Raw genomic sequence first — 22,720 nt, 5'->3', positions numbered from 1 at the left:
TCCTGGACCAGGGGTTTTCCGCTTGCTTCCCTGTTCCAGCTCTGCCTATGTATGTTTGTGTGTGTGCACGCATGTGTGTGTGTGTGTGTGTGTGTGAGAGAGAGAGAGAGAGAGAGAAGGGGAGGTAAGGATGGGGGAGCCCAGACCTTCCACTCCACCAGCACACACCCCTTTTCCTACTACAAAGGCAGCGCTAGCAACCACATTTGCTAGAGTACAAATTCCTCTCCCGCTGTTGCTACCAGCCTCGCTCGCCACCCCCTCCTCCTCCATCGCCAGCCTCCCATTTTCAGGAGAAACACCCTCCACCCTTAAAATAAAATAATAATAATAATAATAATTAAAAAAACACCCAAGCATACCCCTCCCATCAAACAAGCCTTTGGTCCTTTTGCTAGACCTAGCCCCTCTCATCCACCCCCACCCCTTTTCCCTTAAAAAAAAAAAAAAAAAAAAAACAGGGACCGGTGGGAACAAAAAAAAAAAGAAAAAAAAAGCCAAACGTTACAAACGCCCCGAGTGTTAATGAATGCAAACAGGCTCGCTGCTGCTCGCCATGGTGGGGAGGGGAAGGGGGGGGAGGTGAGCGGAGCCAGCTGTCCCTTCCCTTTGCTCAGATCCATCACCAGCTCGTTCAAATTAAAATGATAATCATCAATACTTCGAGTCAGGCCGGCCCCACCCCCCTCGCTGCCCCACCCCCACCCCAGACAGATAATGCTCCCCAAAAATGGATGCAATTTGGAGCGAACCAATTAAGAGGCGGATAGAGAGAGATTAGATAGATAGATAGATAGATAGATAGATAGATAGATAGATAGATAGATGGATGGATGGATGGATGGATGGATGGATGGATGGATGGATCACACACATACACACACTCGTGTGCGCGTGCAAGCACCACCCTCCCCAACAAGCATGCACACATCCCTCCTTTTTACACCCATCCCTATCCACGGCCCCTCTTCTCCCCAAAGCCCCTTGCCGTCTCCCCCTCCCACCCTCAGAAATTTCCCGCTGCTGCAACAGGAATCTCCCGGCACTGCTGAAGGAGGATTTGTAAAAAAATAAAAAAATAGGAAAAAAAAATGGGGGGGGGGGGAGAAGTAAAATAATAATCATCCGCATGGCACCGAACGCACCCCCCCTCCCCTCTCCCATTCCGGTGTGTGCCGACCCCCGCCCTGGTCCCCATCATTCTTGCAATATCTGGTTGCTATGCCAACAGCCCCCCCTTGCCCTCTGAGAGAAAAGAGGGGGGGGGGAAATGTTTAAAAAGGAAGAATTTTTTTTTAAAAAGGGTGGTGGGCATAGAGCGGAGGGTCTTTGGTGGGGGAGGGGGAGGGAGAGGAGAACGGCTTGACCCCCTTCCCTAGACTGGAGTGTCACATCGGGAGGAGATGGGGTGATGGGGAAGGGAAGGGGGAGAGGGAGAGAGAGAGAGAGAGAGAGAATGAGAGAGAGAGGGAGAGAGAGAGAGAGAGAGAGACAGCAAGGCAAGGGGTGTGGTGGCTTACCAATGATGCTGATCTGATTGTGGCAAACGCTTCTCTGTTCCGGTAATGGAGGGCCTGATTCTGGACCGAATGAGTAGGCCGCAGTTCAGGCCTGCGCTCCCCGTGGCCCACCTCATCCCTTATGAATACATGATCCTGCAGAAATGGATAAAAAGAAGGAGAATGTCCAGTTGTGCTTTTCCCTCTTCGCCAGCAGCCTCTCGCTCACCCTGCTTTTCTTCTTCGCATAAGCCCGGCTCTTTGAAATGCATAGTTTGGACTCTCAGGCTAAAAAACCCACACGGCGGCAATCGCGGCGGTGCTGCTGCCAAAAAACACGAATCAGGAAACACATTGCAGCCTTCGGTGTGTGTGAGAAAGGCAGCCACCAAAAAAAAAAAAAAAAAAAAATGTCAGCTGATTGCTAAGTGGGATGCTGCTGCCTTCTGAATCCCTGGCAGGGTTTTTTCTCTCTCTCTCTCTTTCTCTCTCTCTCTCTCTGCTTTCTTTCTTTCTTTTTTTTTGGGAGGGGAGAGGAGGGGGGAGATAACCTCCAGAAATCACATCGGTGCAAAAAAGAGCATCCGAAGCACCACCACCACCACCGCCACCGCCGCTGCCTCCGCCGCCGAGCACTGCAGAGATGCGAGAGTCCTCAAAAACGCTGGCTGGGAACGGTGCACCCAAATAATCGCTTTAAAAAGATGGTTTCCATGGCTAGGGAAAATGCTGCCGCCGTTGCCGCTGCTGCTGCCGCTGCTGAACACAGGAGTAAGGATTTCTCTCATTCCCTTGTCCAGCCTGGTTTTTTTTTTTCCTCTCTCTCTCTCTCTCTCTCTCCCTCCTTCTTTCCCCCCCCCTCGGAACTCGGCTATCTGCTCTGGAGAAGCATGTTCTGCCTGGATGGCTGCAGCCTGGAGGAGGAGGAGGAGGAGGAGGAAGAGGAGGAGGAGGAGTGGGGGAAGGAAGGCAGGGGAGGTGGAGGAGAGAGAGAGAGAGAAAAAAAAAAGGAAAGGAAAGGAAGAAAAAAAAAAAAAGAAAGCCAAAAAGGAAAGCAGACACCCCTCTTTGGCTCTAATCTGGTTCTCCAAAGATTCGGGGGCCACTCAAAAAGGCTGCTTTCTAGTCATGATCCTGCACGGTTCTAGCATTTTCTCTCCATAGCTTTGCAAAGGATGAGAGGAGGATGGTTGGTTTTTTTTTTTCACATTTAAAGAGACAGAGCACCCTTTCCTACAAATGAATCCGGACCCCAGGGCTTCCGACAGGCGCGGGGAAACCAGGAGGAGAATTCGAGCCTTGGGCTGGCTTGCGCCCGCGCTTGCCTTCCTCCGCGTGCACCTTTGGGGGTGTGCAGGGGTGGTGTGGCTGAAGGAGCTACAGAGATGATGGGGGGGGGGAAAGACCTCTGACACAGAGTGGGCCCCGATTCAGAAGACACCCCCGCACGTGCCGGCCCCGTGCGTGCCCACGTTGGGTGGCCCTGAGATTTGCTAACCCCCGCCCCTTCCCCCCCGTCTCCCGAGCCTCAGTGGGTCATCTGTGAAATGGGAATAAATTGCCATCTTCTACCAGCAACCGGGCTGAACACGGAACGGGCACAACGGCGTGTGCTAAAAACCACTTAGGTGGGGTTATCTGTGGTCAAAGGAACGAGAGATGCTGGCAAGTCGTCGTGGTGTTGGGACGTATTTCCTAGACAAGGGTGACCGACGCCAAAAGACAAAAAGAAATTTAAAAAGTCCACCGCTTGCATTCTGACCATGTGCAGGAATGCGGGCAGCCTGAGCGGACGCAGGGAGGCCTTGTTTAACGACCACCGCTGGGACCGAGGTTGCTGAGCGAAGCGGTCGCTCACCGAAACCGCAACGGCGCTGCTGAGCTGACTTTCAAGTTTGCTGGGTTTTGCAGCCTTGCGAAGGTCACCCGTGCAAAGGCTGGTGATGGTAAGGGGATTTATTCATCCCCGTCGTAAGGCTGGGACACGAGGCGGTCGCTAAACAAGGACTCTGGTCTAGAATGTATCGGTTCTGGTGCCGTTTGCTGCCAAAAGACACTTGCAGAAATATGTTAGTGAAGTTGCCAAGAGAATCTAATGGCTGGAACGCACATTCGTTGTTAAAGGAAGCACAGGGAGAGGCAATGCTGAACCACTGCGGGAGGTGGGTTCACTACACACAACAAACACACAAGGGTGTGGACCACAGACCAGGTTCTACTAGTTGGCCAAATTTTGACCCCGGGGGGAAACCTGGCTTAGGGTTATGATTCTGCCTGCATCCACACACCTCTCCTTCAAGGTGTCCAGCCATGCCGCTCCGGGTGACTCAATGATGGGCAGGAATTCCCAAAGAATTCTGGAAGAAGTTCCTCAAGCAAAAGCACGTACAGGTAGGTCTTTGACTTATGACAATTGGGACCGGGATTTTCGCCCCTAAGGCAGTCTTTAAATGAGTCACGCCCAATTTCGATCACCTGAGCACTGGGACCCAAGGTGGTGCTTTTCCAGTGGTGAAATGTCTATGGCAGGGGGTCTTCAAACTTGGCCCTTTGATGACTTGTGGACTTCAACTCCCAGAATTCCTCAACCTGACATGACTCTTTCTCACACTGACGTCTTCCACGAAAAACAAGAAAGTCCAGTTGCCTCCTGAAAAAGCACCTTTGGGACAACCGTGGACCTGGACGACTGAGGATCTCCGTAGACGTATGGGATCTGGGCAGTGCTTTTGATCCCAAAAGATCCTTCGGTCCAGGCTGGGTGGGGGTGGGGGTCAGGAATCTGTTTGCCCATGTTTAAAGCAGCCAAGTCTTTTCTTGAGATGTATTTGTGGTGGAGAAAAGACATGGCTCCTGTAAATAGCTGCAGACAGGTGCCTGGGCTTGCCAAAATATTTTTAAAATCAAACTGGACCACCCGCGACCCATTGGCTCATCCTTTCAGAGATACAGGTAAACAGAAAGACAATGGGAGGGGGTGGGAAATACCCTTGGAGCAGGAGTGATTTCCGACTTCCTGCTGTCTTCCCCAATGACTTTGCTTGAGAGAAGCTGGCAGGGAGGGTTGGAAATCGCAATCATGGGGACCACAATTGACCACGGCAATGCTGCGGTATGAATGCAAAGACATCTGGGGCGAAGATCCTTGAAATTTCAATTGCATGGTATTCCACGTACGCGTTAAGTGAGCTGTGGCTTGATTCAAAATTTTAGTGCTAGGGTGCAAAGTTTGGGCGTCCAAGTTGCCAACAGACAAGCAGGCAGGTGAGTTTTAGTAGGATATAGATGTGAAGGGCTGCGCTACAAAAACTTATTAGTCTCATTAGGTGCTTTGGTGGCTCTGATTCAGGGACACGCGTTCTACTGCATAAATTTTATCTGATAAGCAATATATTGTTATTGCAGTAACAAAACTGTGCAATCTTGCTCAAGGTGCATTAGCCAGGATTTTTGGCAAGGACTACGTGCATTGGGCCCAAATAATTGAGAGGATGTGGGTTTCTATAAATTACTGCTAGTGAGGAAGATCTATCTGCTTTGACAATATTAGGGACAACTATAATTTATTTGCACTGTTTGAAGCACAAAGTATCACCTATGACACCCCGGACCGTGGCCCACTGTTCGAAACCGGGTTGCGGGAAAGATGGGCAAGTGCGCGCACGTGTGATGCTCCACTCGTGCGAGCGGAGGGCGTTTGCGCTTGCATGTGAAGCACCCGCCTGCCACTCACATGCCTCCTCCCTGCGCCGGGCCAGGCCGCCAAGCTGGAAAGGTTGGGGACCACTGACCTGTGGGGTCTAAATTGAACAGGGGTCAAAGGGACCTTGAGATGGAGCTTGCAGCAACAGTGAAAATCTGAAGTGGCAATGAGCTTTATCTGGCTTTTCCCAGGCGAAGCTGCCCGACTGGGAAGATTCCTGTGGAACAGGCATGGAGCAATAAAGTAGCTAGTTGGAACTCTACAGGCGTGGATCTGGTCGCTGATGCCTGACACCATCCCACAGAAGTCACATTGGATCAGAAGGCTCATTCTAATGAGACCATCTGGGTTTGGACAACCAACACAATCTGAACGTTGTACTGACTTGAACCCTGAACAACGTACCTTCTCGGGGAGATCCGTGAGCAGCTGTTTTTGTCAAGAGAAGAATCCACTTGCAGGTCAGGATCGGGTGGGGAAGTGACTGAAGTGACTGTGTTAGTTTAGGGACTGTGACCACTTCGGCCACAGGACAACCACTTGGGGGAGACAAACTTCCGGAGACAAGGTGGTGTTATAGGAAAGGACAGAGGTACACATGCAGGGTTGAAGGACACAATGAGAGCAGGCTGTGGTAGAGACTGACAAATATACTCTCTTTAAAGCTGGATCTTAGAAGCTTCCCCTTGTTGTTAACTTTCTTATTTTTGTTTCCAACCCAACGCTACTCAAGATCTGCCCTGGACACTATCCTGTGCATGAATTCTGCATGGACACTGACACTAAGCTCTTAAAGTAGGTAATCCTTTAAAATAGTCCTCGACTTACAACCACAATTGAGACCACAATTTCCACTGCTAAGCAAGTTGGTTAAATGAATCGGGCCTGATTTTACCACCTTTTCCCACAGCCCTTGCGGGAATCGCTGTAGCTAAGCGAAACGCGCAATTGCCAAGCCAATCTAGGTTCCCCCGTTGACTTTGCTTGTTGGAAGCCAGCTGGGAAGGTTGCAAATGGCGGTCACATGATTCTGGGATGCTGCGACCATCCTACATAGCAAAGCCCTTGAATTCTGATCACGCAACCGTGCGGATGATGTAACAGTGGTTTAAGTGTGACGACTGCTTGTTCTTAGCGGCGTCGTAACTTTGAATAGCCACTATGTAAAGGATTGTAAGTCGAGGACTACCTGCTCTGATTAATAGGTCAATGAAGACTCCATCATCCTGGCCAAAAGGTATCTAAAAGGTTGAATCATGGTTAGCTGGACCAAAATGTGTTCATCTGAGGGGTTTCGTTGCTCACCCTAGCAACTTCATCAGTCAAAGTAAAAAATAAAAATAAAAATTATATAATGCAATATGTCAAGGGAGACTCAGTCATTCAGGCCAGCAGTCCCCAACCTTTGGGGCTTGGCAACCCAGCTGGGGAGAGGGGGGAGGGGAACTGGCATGTGTGATCAGTGGATCGGCGTGCACACGTGCACGCGCTGCTCCATTCACGCAAGAGGCGCAGTCTCGGCTCCTTCAGGCTTCTCCACGCCAAAAGCTTTTGGAAAGGGACGGAAGGCCTGAAGCAGCGCGAGATCGCTCCTGCAAAGCCTTTCGTCTGTTTGCAAAAGGTTTCGGTGCAAAGAGAAGCCTTGGGGACGTGGTCTTGTGCTCCTTCGGACTCAACGAGGCTGCCCGACGGTCCAAAACCGGATCGGGTGTCCTGCGCAGGCAGCCTTGGTGAGTCAGCCAAGCTGAGTAGGGCACGGTCGTCCCACTCGGCCACTCCACTTTTGGAGCATCGGAAGTGGGCAGCTTGGCGGCCCGGCTCGGGAGGGGGGGAGAGGGGAACTGGGCTGCATGAGCAGTGGGCTGGCGTGCATGTGTACCCACTCACGCAAGAGACACGCCTTTGCAGCACCGCTCATGCGAGTGGAGCTTTGTGCGTGCAACCGGCCCGCCTCTCACGCAGCTCAGTTCCAAATGGGCCACAGCCCGATAGTGGGGTGTGTCTCAGGGGTTGGGGACCCCTAATCCGGACCAAAGGTATCTAAAATCTCCTAATTTTTTTTAAAAAAAATTTCCCTGATGAAGTTGCTTGGATGAGCAAAAAACAAATTTTGGTCCAATGGCCATGATTCAACCCGATTAGCTTGTGGCGCCTTCAAAACCTGCAAAGGAAGGGAGATAAAACAGAGATCAGCTGAGAGCTGGGGGAGAGGGGGGGAAGCACCATCCAGACGTACCTTCTTAATCACAAGAGAGGAAATGGAATTAATGCTGCTCTCGTTGTCATGCATCAGAAGCAGCTCAGAACTGCTCTCCTCCATAACCTCCTGCATGCTGTTGACACTGCTGCTCTGGCTGCCCGTGCTCACAGACATGCTGGGGATTGAGTGATTGCTGCCCAGACTGTCCATCTTCCTAGTCAGGTTTGTCCCATGCTCACTGTCCTACAAAATAAGGAGCGGGAGGTTTAACGCCGGGAGGAAAGGGACCGCCGTCAACCAGAGGGAGACTAGAACAGGGACTGTTCGGCAGACACAAACAGTTCTCGCCTACTTCTTGGTCCCTTCCTCCTTCTGTGGGGTCCTGGGTGCTCTCCCAGCTTGGTGGCTTTCCTGCAAGATATTTCATTATCCGAGGAGGAGGAGGATTGTGGGACACTGTGACCGTCATAAATACGAATCAGGTGCCTAGTGTCCGAATTCTAATCGTGTGACCCTGGGGATCCTGCAATGGTCGTCAAGGGTGAGAAAAGAGTCACATCCCTTTTTTCAGCACCCTTGTAAAATTGATCAGACACCAAATCAGGAGTCTTCCAACTTGGCCCTTTGATGACTTGTGGACTTCAACTCCCAGAATTCCTCAGCCTAGCTGAGGAATTCTGGGAGTTGAAGTCCACAAGTCATCAAAGAGCCAAGTTTGAAGACCCCTGCAGTAAATGAACTAGCCGAAGACTAGCTGTAGAGACGAACTTAGCTTCCAGGCACCTGGTAAATGGCATTTCTTGAAAGAGGATGTTTTGCGGAAGATTATTTCCTGTCCTGCACATTTCAAATGGCTATTTTTGGCTAAGTATCCTCAAACTCCCATCTATTGATTAGGCACCAGGTACGAAAGGGGAGAATCGCACCTGGAAAAGGTTTCACTTCTATTTCAATGGCCATTAGTTAACCCCATCCGAGAGAGCAAGCGATGATTAAAACAAAAAAAAAAAGTTAGTTGCTATGCAGCCTGGGTAATATCTGCCTTGGGTTGTTCCAGCAGCCATGTTGATAGGAAGCAGATGGAGGTTACCGACATGCCTTTAGGTCCAGGTAGTCCTCGACTTACGTCCACAATAGGGACTGGAATACCCGTCAATAAGCAAGGCGAGGCAGTGGTTCAGTCAGCCAGGCGCCCTATTTTGCCACCATTTTAATTTTTTGCCATGGTGGTTAACGAATCCCTGCAGTTGTTAAGCGAATCACATGGCCGTTAAGCGAATCCGGCTTGCAATGTTGGACTTGGCCAACGGCGATCACGTGACCCCAGGTGGTTTGTCAAGCACCCAAATTTTGATCCTGGGGAATGCTGCGATGGTGGTTAAGTGTGAGGCCTGGCCGTAAGCCACTTTCTTCAGTGCTGTTGTAAGCTTGACTGGCTGCTAAACGAATGGTCGTTAAGTCGAGGAGTACCTGAACTCGGGTTTGCATGCTGCATGCAAGGGTTACTTGATGGGATCAAGACCCGCTCCGGAAGAAGGCAGTGGGTGAGGGTGAATTCACACCCAATCACAACTCAAATCAGGCTTCTCCAATCTCTGTCTCTCCCTTGCTAGTTGACGGGCACGCTGGTGGTAAAATGTCTGGGAGAAAGGATCTTGGTCACAGGACTTTCTATTATGGCTCTTGTGGCTTTTAAACCAAGATTGCTTCTAGTCTAAAGAGCTGTGCTGGCCCAGTGGCTGGAATGCAGTACTGCAGGCTAACTCTGTTCACTGCCAGTGGTTCGATCCTGACCGGCTCAAGGTTGACTTAGCCTTCCATCCTTCCGAGGTCGGTAAAACGAGGACCCACATTATTGGGGGGCAAGAGGCTGACGTGGTAAACCACTCGGAGAGGGCTGTAAAGCACTGTGAAGCGCTATTGCTATTGCTACGATACACAAAACTAGAGAGGGTCTCTTTGGAAATGTTTTTCACAGTCCGATTGCTTCTGTGGGATAAAGCTGCCTTTTTTTAATCTGACCATTTCCGAGTCTGGTGCTCCTCGTCTTCCTGTTTCTCAAGGACATTCTCACCAGCCATGACATACACCGGGCTAAGCCATTGTTTGTTTTAACCAGGGCTTGTTGTTGAACACACCGTGGTGGCCTGCGTACAGAAGCTGGATACAATGGTTTACAAAGCACAGTAAACCATGTATTTTCTTCACAGTCCTGTTTTGGTAGCCCCACAATAAATGCTGCACTATTATGTTTGATAAAGACGCAGCCTTCCATCCGTCCAAGGTCATAAAACGAGGACCCAGATTGTTGGGGGCAAGCTGCTGGCTCTGTAAATTGGTTAAGAGAGGGCTGTAAAGGACTATGAAGCGGTATATAAGTCTAAGTGCTATTGCTGTCTGTCTGTCTGTCTGTCTGTCTGCATCTATCTATCTATCTATCTATCTATCTATCTATCTATCTATCTATCTATCTATCTATCTATCTATCTATCTATCTATCTATCTGTTGTCTGTCTGTCTGTCTGTCTGTCTGTCTGTCATCTATCTATCCCTGTGGTTAGAATGCAGTATTGTATGGAAAAAAGTCATACCCCTACATAAATAAAGGATCCACTGAGGATAACATTCTCCAGTTGTCCTCCATACTGACTGTCCTCCATTGCTTGATGACAGCCATAGACTAATCTTATCTCCATTCCAAGGTGGAACGAAGTGACCATTGGTTCATCTCATTTTAATTCAGCCACGGGAGAAGTCGTAGTTCTTACTGGTTGGGCTGGATGCTCTATCAACTCCGTTGGGCGTAACCATTGAAGGAAGACATCTTGACCCACTTTCTTTACTCTGGGTACACAATGGCAACTACGCCTACCGGGCCCTCCCCGTTTTCTTCGTTTACAACTGTTTTGGGATCTAATCAGGGCCTGGTGTCCGTAGCAGTGACCAAAACCTGAGAGCAAAGTTGATTTGCTTCAGATGTTCTGTTGCCCTCTGTCTCAAGGACTGCCTCAAAAGCATCAGCGCCCAGAAGTCAAGACGTCAAGGAGCCTTGTTCCCAACCACATTCCTCGCGTTGTGCTGGGAACCCAATGAAAAAGGACTTGGAAGGGACCCTGTGAAGCAGGAGACACGTTATTATTACTATTATGATGATACTGTTATCATTTATCAGCGGTATAGATAAACTTGATACCTCCTCCTCTTCCTGGGACTCGTTCAGAGGGCCATTGTGGACCTCCTGGAAAAGGATTTTCTTCATTTTCCGATACTGAAGGTTATCCAACTCTCGGACCGCATCCTTGGTTCTCTGAATCAAGTCTATGAGGACCCGGGGAGGACGCTCACAGCGTACAAATTCATGCTGGGTTTTAGAAGGATAACAGAAGCGGTCTGGGTGAGAAGACAGAAGAGGCAAAACGAGACCCCCTGCCCAGCACAATCCCTGCAGATCTCTCTCTCTCTCTCTATTATGGTAGACAATGTTGATGGAAAAGGACCCCCTTGCAACTGGGGAAGGAACAGGTTTATTTCAATGGGGGCATCCTAAGTTAAAAGGCATTCAAAGGCCAGTTAATCCTTGACTTGTGACCACAGGCGAGTCCAAAATTTCCACCGCTAAGCAAGACCGTTGCTAAGTGAGTTTTGCCCACATTTAACAACTTTTCTTGCTGAAATTAGGAAGGGAATCCCTGCAGCTGTTTAGTTTGTTAAGTGGATCCGGCTTCCCCGTGGACTTTGCTTGTCAGAAGGTCACAAAAGGGGATCACGTGACACCCCCCGGGACACTCCGACCGTCATAAAGACAGGCCCGTTGCCAAGTGGCCAACTTGGAGCATTGCTAGAATGGAACCGTTGGGTTTCCTCAAGCTAGTCTGACACATCTGGAGACACATTTCTAGGGGTGGAATCGGGTGGGGAGGAAAGGTTGGCAGTCTCTAAAGGAAAACTCAGCTGCCTCCCCACGACACCACGTTTTCCCAAGCAGAAAGGTGAAACGTTACCCTCAAAAGTTCCGACGATGATGGACGCTCCTGAGGTATTTTCTGCAAGCAGTAATCGACAAATCTTCTAAAAGAGTCTGTCCTGAATATGGGAACAGAAGGGATGTCAGAACGTGCTCAGGTAGGAGAAGGGAAAGAAATTCAATGTGTGGCAGCTGAGAATCACCGATGGCTAGCCCTGAGGATGTTACCCAGTTGGGTAATGAAATGTCTGCAAGGAAACCACCAAGCTTAGAGAGCAAGAGGGATGATGGCCTCCTCCTCCTCCTCCTCCCCTTTCCTTTTCCTCCTCCCTGCAAACCCTGCTCTCTCTTCTAGCACTGATGATGTTACCTAGTTGGGTCATGAAATGTCTGCAAGAAGACCATCAAACTCAGAGAGCACCAAGGTCCCCACAGTTCAACCCTGAGATGCAAATACTCTCTTCTATCAGTAGCTGAGAATCAGAAGGACATCACAGGCTGATTCCCCATGTATTTCATGAGCTTTTACTTCATCTAAGCCAAGATCAAGCCAACCACATCACAGCTGCTTGCTGGTCAGTTTCCAACCATTGTTTCTCGTCCTGCCCTCTGGTGCTTTGGTGAATAACGTGACCCCCTCCTCTTCTTTGTGGCAACGCCTCAGATACTGGAACGCTGCTATCATGTCTCCCCTGTTTCTTCTTTTCTTTAGTCACTAGCCAAACCCAAGTCCCACAGCCGTTCTTTGTATGTTTTAGCCTCCAGGCCTTGGATCATCTTAGTTGCTCTTCTCTGCTTTAACTTAATGCGAGGTCCTGATTCTTCACGCCTGACAACACACAACCTAAGAACCGGATTGGTCTTTTGGGTGCTCTGAGACTCCCGATGTTTTAAATCCTACTAACTGATATTTCGTACTTCACTCTCAGAGGGGGACGCTTGCGGCAAAACTATCACACAACCCTCCTCCAGAAACCAAACCCCCAGCTCTTACCACTCGTTGGACTGTAGCACAGGGGAATCGTTTTGGGCTATGTGATATAAGGCACTCATAGCGTTCATATTGAAGAGAGGAGGTTTCCGCTCGGCTGTAAGGAAAAACGGAGGAAAAAATAGAGATAAAGAGAGATACTCTGGACTCACTGGGCAACTCCAGCTGGCTTCCGAGCCGTAAGAAGATAAATGTAGAAACAATTAAAATTCCTACATTATTCCTTATGGGAAAAATCTGTTTGGTACTCATCGTTTTTGGTACCCATTGCGCCTCCTGGAACCAATTAACATTGATGACCAAGTCTTACCTAAAAACTAGAACCCAGGAGGCGGATAGCATGGGGATGGGGGTTTGCTGGTTTTGTTTTATTTAAGGAGATACATTTTGCAGAACAAAAGATTGCTTGCCCAAACAAAAGCAAACAAGCGCAGGCAACTTTGAGAACCAAAAAGGGGAGGCCACAATTTTTGCACCCCTGTTTCGAGACTGTTTCGGCAAGAAGCCTTCCATGGCAAAACTAGAATCCAACCCAAGATTATTTCCAAGAGAAAACCAGAATTAGCCAGAGCTACTGCATGAAATTCAACAGTTGTCAACCCCGACTGACTTACCTAACTCAATGCAGGTAATTCCGAGAGACCAAACGTCCACCTTCCCGTCATACTGTCCATCATCCATAGCCAAGATTACTTCTGGAGCCATCCTACCAGACATGAATTCAAAGAGGGATGATTATGGGATGAAGAAAGAAAGAAAGAAAGAAAGAAAGAACAAAAGAAAAAGAAAGAGGAAAGAAAGAACAAAAGAAAGAAAGAGGTTTGAAGGAAGGAAAGAAAGAAAGAAAGAAAGAAAGAGGAAGAAAGAAAGAAAGAAAAAGGGAGGAAGGAAGGAAAGGAGGAAAGAAAGAAAGAAAGAAAGAAAGGGGGAGGAAAGAAAGAGGAAGGAAAGAGGAAAGAAAAAAAAGAAAGAAAAAGAAAGAGGGAAAAAAGAAAAACGAAAGAAAAAACAAAGAAAGAAAGGGAGGGAGGGAGGAAGGAAGGAAAGAAAGAAAGAAAGAAAGGGAAGGAGGGAGGGAGGGAGGAAAGAAAGAAAGAAAGAAAGAAAGAAGGAAAGAAAGAAAGAGGGAGGGAAGGAGGAAGGAAGGAAGGAAAGAAAGAAGGAAAGAAAGAAAGAAAAGAAGGAAGGAAAAGAGAGAGAGAGAGAGAAAAAAGCACAGCACTGCAACAGATGCATTCACCCCCCCCCCCTTCATGTCCTCCAGACCAACCCGGGATAACTCAAAAAAAATAAAATCAGCATGGAACAGAATTAAGCCATGCTGGGGAGGTTAAAATAATAATAATAATAACAACCGTCCTCGTACCTTAAGAAGCCAAGAATCCCTTCTGGGGGTGGGGTGGGAGGGGGAATGATGATGGATGGATGGAGAATGCAAAATTAAAAAGGTCTCATGAGCCCTCTCAGTGCAACATGCTGGCAAATGGGCAGCCCGCACCGGCACTGTACCTGGATCCAGCCAAGCAGGGGCTGAAAGGCTCCTGGGGCACCAGGTCTCACCAGACTGAGGGTGAGTTTTCCCATTGAGACACCAACTGGGTTTTCTTGGAGATGTTCAGCCTGGGGTTGCAGCTATGAAAGAAATAAGGGGATCTGGAGCACAGAAGGGAAAGTGGGGGTGGGTGGGTCGGGGGGGAGAAGGCAGGGTTGCAAGGCAAACACAGAAGGGAGACCCACACTACAAGCGTGTCTGGGGGGTGGCCGGGTCCTCCTCACCTGAGCATAATCTCCGACAGGTAATCCTTGACTTACAGAAAGACCGCGGAAAACCCTACAGGGAGTCGTGCAACTTACAACAGGGCTCTTCAAACTTGGCCCTTTGATGACTTGAGGACTTCAACTCCCAGAATTCGCGTGCCTGGCTGAGGAATTCTGGGAGCTGAAGTCCACAAGTCATCAAAGGGCCAAGTTTGAAGAGCCCTGACTTACAACAACTTCATTCGAAGTTACAACGGCTCCAAAAAAAGGGACTCGTGACTGTTTTTTAACACTTAACGACCATTGCAGCCTCCCCATGCTCACAGGATCAAAATTCAGACCCTTGTCTGCTGACTCATATTTATGACGGTGGCACTGTCTCCGGGGGTCGGGGTGTCGTGTGATTCCCCCCCCCCCGTGACCTTCTGACGAGCAAAGTCGATGGAGAAGTCGCATTCCACTTAACAACCGTGGAACTAACTTAAGAACTGCGGCAATTTGCTTATCAACGGAGGCCCAGTGAAGTTGTAAAATGGGGCAAAACTCACTTAACAGATGTTGCGCTGAGCAAACAGAAATGTGGGGCTCGATTCTGTCGTTAAGTTGAGGACTGCCTGTAACTTAAAACTTCCAGTGATTGAGCACTCACAACTTCTAGTGACAAGCCATTCCACTGATTAATTGTTCTCACTGTCAGGAAGTTTCTCCTTACTTCTAAGTTTCTTCTCTCCTTGTTTAGTTTCCACCCGTTGCTTCTTGTCCTGCAAATTCAGGCGCTTTGGAGAATAGCTTGACTCCCTCTTCTTTGGGGCAGCCCCTGAGATATTGCAAGGCTGCTATCATGTCCCCCTCGTCCTTCTCTTCATTAAACTAGACATCCCCAATTCCAGCAACTGTTCCTTTTATATGTTTTAGCCTCCAGTCCCCTGATCATCTTTGTTGCTCTTCTCTGTACTCTTTCTAGAGTCTCAACATCTTTTTTACATCGTGGTGACCAAAACTGGGCTCCCCTGTGGTCGTGAGTCAAGGACTACCTGTATATAAATCAAATAAATCAACCAGCCAACCAACCTAGAGGCATCTGAGACGGGGGGGGGGGGCTGTATAAATCAAATAAACAATACACTAATAACCCCACCAGCCAACCCATGGGCTCCTAGAAGGTGCCATGCATTGGAAGCTCACACCAAAATGACACAAACAGAATGTACACAAGAACGTAGTGACTGAAGAGGCTTGGGTAGGACATACATTATTTGTAGGCAACTGGGCTAAAAGTCGACAAGGGAAGCAGGCCCTCTAAAGTATTCTGATTATAAAAATGATAAAGAGTTGAGCAGGGATCTCCAAGCTTGGTGAATTTAAGATTTGTGGACTTCAACTCCCAGAATTCCCCAGGCCAGCCAAATTCAATCCTTCAGTTTTGGAAGTTGAAGTCCACAAGTCTTAAAATTGTCAAGTTTGGAAACCTCTGGAGTAGAGGATCTGTACTACCCATTCCCCAGTAGTTGCCAAACTACCAGGTTTTCTCCGAATATTTAGTCTCTGAAACAATTGCTCTTTTTTCCACAATACTTGCCTGGCACCACAAAAATGGGCACCTATTTGCCTCATAAATTGGCTTTAGTTGATCAGCTTGTTTCTGGAGAGTGGGGGAAAAAAATCATTGCAAATGGCTTCTCCTGTTCCAACTTTCAGCATCCATTGGGCCAGGACGGTAAAATACCATATTTACATACAAATTCTTGATTTAGAACAAGTTGGCAATTTTAAGACTTGTGGACTTCAACTCCCAGAATTCCTCAGCTGGCAGGCTGGGGAATTCTGGGAGTTGGAAGTCCACAAGTCCTAAAGTTGAATATTGGGAGTTGAAGTCCACAAGTCCTAAAGTTGAATCTTGGGAGTTGAAGTCCACAAATCTTAAATGTTGAATTCTGGGAGTTGAAGTCCACAAGTCTTAAAGTTTGGAGACCCCCTAATCTAAGGTTTTCCAGGCTTTGCCATCTGCAGACCTGTGAACGTCAACTCCCAGAATTCTCAGGAAGAGCCACGACGACTGAAGAATCCTGGGAACTGAAGTCCGCATCCACGGAAGACGGGAAATCCAGATTTTGAAGGTCTGGATTGTACATAAAAGCAAAACCGATCCTTTGGTTCAACATCTTTTGAAAGACTAGAGGAAAAGTGCACATCGGCTCCACTTACCAGTAAGGGGTTCCCACGAAAGAATTGGCGGGAGAGGCTATAGACGCAGATCCAAAGTCCGCAAGCTTCACTTGACCCGGTTCCGTTAGGAGAATATTTCCCGCCTTAACATCCCTGCAGAAAAGAAGGCAAGTTGTCCTCAATTTAGTGACCGTTCAAACTTACAACGGCACTGAAAAAAAGGGACTTAGGACCGGTTTTCACAGTTACGACCTTTCCAGCTTCCCCATGATCACGTGATCAAAATTCAGACGCTTGGCAACCAGTTCGTATTTATGACGGTCGCAATGCCCCGGGGTCGTGTGATCCCCTTTTGCGACCTTCTGACAAGCAAAGTCAATGGAGGAAGCCGGATTCATTTAACAACTGTGCTACTAACTGAACAACTGCCGTTGTTAAGCTAAGAGATAAGAGTCCCTTGGCCAAGTCCACTTAACAATCCTGGTGAGGAAGGTCGTAAAACGGGGCCAAGCTGCCTTGACGAATTCTGGCTTAGCGACGGAAACGTTGGGCTCAGTTTGGTCGTAACCTGAGGACTATTCTGTTGCACTCACGTTTCTGGAGGAAGGTGAGTTGCAGAAGGCAGAGAGGAAGCAGAAAGGCACAAGGCTAAATTGTGAGAAGGAAGCTCAGCTCTTACCTGTGAATTTTATAATGTGAATGAAGATACGCCAGTCCCTGCAAGGCACCGTCGGTAATGGCAGCGATCTCTACTTCCTGCAGTGGCTTTTTATGTACTGGATTGGAAGAAACCAGATTTCAGTCCAGGGTTCTCACCCGTAGCAACTTTAAGACGTGTGGATAAGGTTGAATAAAAGCTGATTCACTCCTTTCAATGGCACAGAAGGATTAGGAGGGGGGCTAACTAAGGATCCATCTCAAACTGGTCTAGAGTCTAGTGATTAAGGCACCAGGATAGAAACTGGGAGGCTGTGAGTTCTAGTCCCTCCTTAGGCATGAAAGCCGGCTGGGTGGCTTTGGGCCAATCCCCAGGAGACGGTGAGTTCTACTCCTGCATGAAAGCTGGGTGACTTTGGGCTGGTCACTAGGAGTGGGTGAGTTCTAGTCCCGCCTTAGCCATGGAAGCTGGCTGGGTGACTTTGGGCTAATCCCTCTTTCTCAGCCCAAGCCACTTCACAAAGCTGTTGTCATGGGGAAAATAGGAGAAGGAAGGAATATTAGATAGGTTTGCCACCTCAAGTTATTTATAAAAATAATAAAGGCAAGATAAAATAAAATAATAAAATAAAATGAAATAATAAAAAATAAAATAATACAATAAAATAAAAATATAATAAATTAAATTAAATAAATAATAAAATAAAATAAAAAATAAAAAATAAAATAAAAATGAAATAAATAAAATAAAAAATAAAATAAAATAAAATAAATAAAATAAAATAAAATGAAATAAATAAAATAAAATAAAAACATAAAAAACATAAAATAATAAATTAAATTAAATTAAATAATAAAATTAAATAAAATTAAATTAAATTACATACATGCATACATTCATAAATGGTCTAGGTCTGTAATCCACCAGCACTTAAAATGTAGACTGGAAAAATGGGGAGGGGGAAACATGGTTTTTATTTCTCCTGCCCACGGAGCCCATGCTCTCCATATCTCATCCTTCTGCTTCTACCCAGGGGGAATGAGCGCATGGGAAACGACCACGGAGGATTTATCCTAGTGCCACCAAAGAAAGACAGACCCTTCTTTTCCAGCTTTTAAATCAAGATGTCGCGCAAGGAAATAATCTCGGGCCAGAGTCTCTTGGCCAAGTCTGTCAGCTCGGTTGCCAACTACGGAAATAAAACACGGCTGGGCCCGGGGTCTTGGAAATTGGCAGCGGACGATTAGAAAAGACTGGGAAAGGTCCTCCTGATCTACCCCACGGGCTTGCCAAACCGAAGCGTGGAAAGATGGAAACCAGACCCCGGGCCATTAATTCAGACGCAGGCTGACTGCCTGGAAACTTTCAAGCTAGACGAGTCAGCCAAAGGGATGTCGGACAGAAACCGTCCGTCGACTAAAGAGGAGAAGATTGGGCGGTCACTCTACGGGAGTGTGATGGGCCTAAGAAAGGCTGTTGCGGCATGTAATTCCCTGAAAACCTCAGCCACATTGCCTTAAAGATGGCACAGTGTAGGAGGTCAAAAGACTTACCTTCCAACAGATCTGAAGCGGATCCCAGGCAGTATTCCATCACTAGCTGTGAAAAGGTAGAAAGAAATGCAGCTGTTGAAGAACGGTGGGGTCCTTGGTGCTCTCTTGAGCTGGTTGGTTTTCTTGCAGAGGTCTCATTACCCAACTAGGTAACATAATCATTGCTAGAAGGGGCTGGGGTTTGTGGAGGGGAGGAGGAGGAGGAGGGGAGGACAAATAGGAGGAGGACTGTGGGGTCGTTGGTGCCCTCTGAGCTTGGTGGTTATCTTGCAGAGGTTTCATTACCCAACTAGATAATATCATCAACGCTAGAAGGAAATGAGGTTTGCAGAGTGGAAGAGGAGGAGGAGAAGGAGGAAGACTATGAAACTGCCTCAAACTACACTTCCCAGCATCATTTGGGAATCACGGTGTTCTAAAGGACCTATGCCCTTACCAAGCTTGCGAGGCAACTTAAGGAAAGTTGTGGATGCTCCATCAGTGGAGGCTTTGGAGAAGAGGCTGGACAGCCATTTGTCCGGAATCACGTAGACTCTCCTGCTCGATTGGGGGGGGGGGGATGAACTAGATGACCTCCAGGGTCCCTTCCAACTCTGTTGTTCTGCTCTGTTCTGTTCTAAGACACAGCCCTTAACATCTCCTGTTCCTTTGGGTGTGTCATTAGGGCTGCAGCTTAAAGGACAACAGCAGAAGAGGGATACTATCTCCATTCTGGAAAGGGTTCTCCTCCAAAGAACGAAAGCCAAACGAAAGATCTAGCATTATGTTTCCATCCGTTCTAAGAAACCATCTTGGCGCAAAACATCTAAAAAAAAAAAACCTTGCGGAGGCGCGACTCACCCAGGCGGTGTGTTCTTTCAAATAGCATCCTTTATATTCTATGGTGTTCGGGTGCTTCAGCTGTTGCAAAAACCTGACTTCTTTGATAATATCCTGCCATTTCTGTTAATTAAAGCAGGGGGGAGGGGAGGGGAGGGGAGGAGAGGGGAAAAAAAGGAAACAAAGTGAATATCAAGATTCGCTTTATCAAGAAAATTCTGAAGATGACAAACTGGGAAATTGTTGAGGTGAGATCGAAGTGCTCTGCTTTCTGCACTTTTGTTCACCATGAGTTTTATGACTAGGAATGGCTTAGGAAGGACATTGCTCCCTGGGCTTACAAAAAAGATTAGGAGGAAATGTTAATTATTCCTTATCTCTTTAAGATATAAAGACCAAAGGGCACTTATCCAAGGCTAATAGTTGCCCGGGGCAATCAGAATTAGATTATGCAAGGCTGCAGCTCGTATTAAAAGAGAAAATAAAACGGGAGTCACCTCTAGGTGAGAAAGGTAGCACACAAATCTGTAAATAAGGAAAATAAAAAATACACACTACCTCAGGCAGTTACTTAAGAGAGTGCAGGGAGTCCTCTTACTTACAACCATTTGTTTAACCGTCATTCGACGTCACAATGGCACTGGAAAAAGCGACTCGGGACCCGTTTTCAGTTACGACCTTTGCAACATCCTTGTGGTCCCGCGATCAAAATTGAGACGCTGGGTTTGCATTTATGACGGTGGGCCTTATCCCGGGATGTATGATCCCTTTTTGTGAGTCAAGAGTGACTCGCTTAAATGACTGTGGCAGGGAAGGTCGTAAGGTCCCTTCCAACTCTGTTATTCTATTTTTAATATTGGCAGTGATTTCCTACACACTCACATACAGGTGGCACATTACAATTCGTGTAAAAGCCTACAAACAGGTAGCAAACCACATAGTGGACCAAAACCAAAAATAGATTTATTACAAAATATGGAAAAGAGATTCAGAGTTCAGATTCTGTTAGAAACATATCCCCAGCAGTAAATAATAACACACATCTTTAGAGCACTGCTGGGTGGCCGCAGAACCGAGGCTTTGAGTGTGTCCTTCCTACCTCGTTAGTTTGTTTTCCGCCATAAGACATCTTCTTGACTGCCACCACTTCGTTAGTGCGGGCGTTGGTGGCCTGGAAATGGAAGAAGGAGGGAGGGGAGAGAAATAAAATTGAATAAATGTTCTCATTTCTTGTAGGGTCAAGAAGTCATCAGAAGACAACCTGGATTAAGAGTTCATTCAGTTCTGGGTGAAGGTTGATATTAGAAGCCCTCAAGAACTACAGCAATCTTGACCAAAATATTGGCCTGCTTAAGTATTCCGATTTGTAGGTGCCGGCTCCTCAAAATTAATTTCCTCAAGGGCTGAAAAATTCCAGGAAGGTTTTTTTTTTCTTTGGAGGCATGCATGAAATTTTACCTTTAAATCAACTATCGCTGCTGCTCATCCTCTTAGGAACAACCTCCCTTAAACACATCTATCCTTCAGAGGAGGATTCTTCAAGTTCTCCAGTTGGAGAAAGGATGCTGAAGAACATCCTCAAAGATTGTCCTATCCCAGTTCAACTTGAAGATGGGTGGACTTCAACTCCCAGAATTCCCTAGCCAGCCAAGCAAGAGCAGTTGGGAAGTGACTTGAGCCCAATTTTACAAGCTCTGCAGTTTTTGGAATCACACAACGGCCATTTGCAACCTTCCGACAAGCCAAGTCAACAGGGGAAGCCGGATTCTCTTAGTGACCAAGTGATTCACTTTATAACTTAAAAAAAAATAGGATGGGACTCACTTAGCAATCACATTGCTTAGCAACAGAAAGACCCGGGTCCCAATTGTGGATGTTAAGTCAACGACTGCCTAGACCAGGGGTCTTCCAACTTGGCCCTTTTATGACTTGTGGAGTTTGAGAGAGAGAGAGAGAGACAGAGGAAGAGAAGGAGGAGGAGGAGGGAGGGAAGGAGAGGAAGAAGAGAGAGAGAGAGGGTGAGAGGGAGGGAGAGGAAAAGATGGAGACAGGAGGAAGGAGAGGGAGGGAGAACGGAAAGCAAAAGCTACTTACAAAATAAACTGCCCCAAAACTCCCATGTCCAATTTCATGTAAACCCACAAACAGCTCCTGAGGATCATCTTTGTAAAAGAGCTCGGCGATGTCGGGGTCCTTCGGCACCCCTTTCCGCATGTTGGGAGAAAATTAGGACCTCGCCCCCACTTCAAAATACAAGATGGCTTCCTCCTTCATTGACGATGGGATTTCCAAGTGGTTCAGAGCCTGGGGGGGGGGGAGAGAGAGAAAAAAACCGAGGCGGTTAAATTCAAGTACCTCTTTTTTTCCAGAGTTTTCGCTTCATGTTCTTTCCGTACAGAAATTCAGAAAAAAATATTTGGTATTATTATTATTATTATTATTATTATTATTATTATTATTATTATTATTATTATTATTATTATTTGCCCCTTCAATTTTGTGGGAAGTTTATAAATGAAGTTTAAAACGAAATTCTGGGTGGTTAAAAATCCAAACAGTTTAAAGCTCCTGAGATTGAAAAATATTGTTATAATGCAAAGGAGCTGGTTTCCTCACGCTTCTCATTCCTGGACTTAACAACCGTTCATTTGGTGACCGTTCCCTGGAAAAACGTGACTTATGACCGTTTTTCACATTTACGACCGTTGCAGCATCCCCCAGGGTCACTATTATTTCCTTCCTTCCTTCCTCCCTCCCTCCCTCCCTCCCTCCCTCCCTGTCTTAATTTTTATGTCGCTATCTCCCCCTACAAGGTAACTCTGGGTGGCTTATAAAACAAGTAAAAAAATAATTAAAATATCAAAACATTAAATGGACAGTCAATTAGAAAAGAGCCCTGGAAGACTGTTATATGCCTCCAAACGGAAAAATTCTGAATTACTCACAATGGAAGAATGATTGCTGAAGAAGACAGAACTGGCAGGGATGTCAAAAATCCACTTGATTAGGGGAAGATCAACAACTTCATTTAACAGGGACTGGAAACCTCTTATGGACTGCTTGCGGGGGAAAAAAGAGAGAGAAAAATGAACCTGCGATTGATGGGTTTGGGGATTAGAAAGGATAAAATACCTCAACTCTCATCTATAAATAAATTTTAAAGCCTAGTTATTCAGTCACCATCAACAAAGGTCAATTGAGAATTACCAGCAATAAAATCTACACTTTAACCTGAATCAAATCAGCTAACTTCGTATTCTTTTCCTTTTCTTTTCAGCTCATAGCTTATCGGATGGGATCGCTCCCCAATTCAATATAATACATTCCTTCCCCATTCTCCTTCAAACTTCTTAAAAAAGACCCATTTACATGAAAAAAACAAAAACAAATATTTATAAGGTGGTCCTCG

General features: G+C 47.0%; 1 protein-coding gene across 1 annotated transcript in view; it reads right to left on the bottom strand.

The window, feature by feature from the left end:
- The window catches only part of TAOK3 (TAO kinase 3), a 38,863-nt gene extending 17,338 nt beyond the window's left edge, over positions 1-21,525 (bottom strand). Inside the window, exons 1-12 of the mRNA XM_015817444.1 lie at positions 21,406-21,525; positions 20,411-20,482; positions 19,333-19,434; positions 18,493-18,538; positions 16,961-17,057; positions 16,321-16,434; positions 12,972-13,063; positions 12,361-12,454; positions 11,404-11,485; positions 10,596-10,763; positions 7,439-7,645; positions 1,521-1,655 (exon numbers count right to left, since the gene is read on the bottom strand). Of these exons, the coding sequence (XP_015672930.1) occupies positions 1,521-1,655; positions 7,439-7,645; positions 10,596-10,763; positions 11,404-11,485; positions 12,361-12,454; positions 12,972-13,063; positions 16,321-16,434; positions 16,961-17,057; positions 18,493-18,538; positions 19,333-19,434; positions 20,411-20,482; positions 21,406-21,525 (1,329 nt within the window). The remainder of the gene's footprint in view (positions 1-1,520; positions 1,656-7,438; positions 7,646-10,595; positions 10,764-11,403; positions 11,486-12,360; positions 12,455-12,971; positions 13,064-16,320; positions 16,435-16,960; positions 17,058-18,492; positions 18,539-19,332; positions 19,435-20,410; positions 20,483-21,405) is intronic.
- Between the last annotated feature and the right edge of the window lie 1,195 nt (positions 21,526-22,720).

This window comes from Protobothrops mucrosquamatus, unplaced genomic scaffold, assembly GCF_001527695.2.
Source record: "Protobothrops mucrosquamatus isolate PMUCROS unplaced genomic scaffold, P.Mucros_1.0 scaffold593, whole genome shotgun sequence".
NCBI classification, from domain to species: Eukaryota; Metazoa; Chordata; class Lepidosauria; order Squamata; family Viperidae; genus Protobothrops; species Protobothrops mucrosquamatus.
The sequence above is the reverse complement of the archived record's forward strand: the minus strand, read 5'-3'. Positions and strand labels throughout refer to the sequence as shown.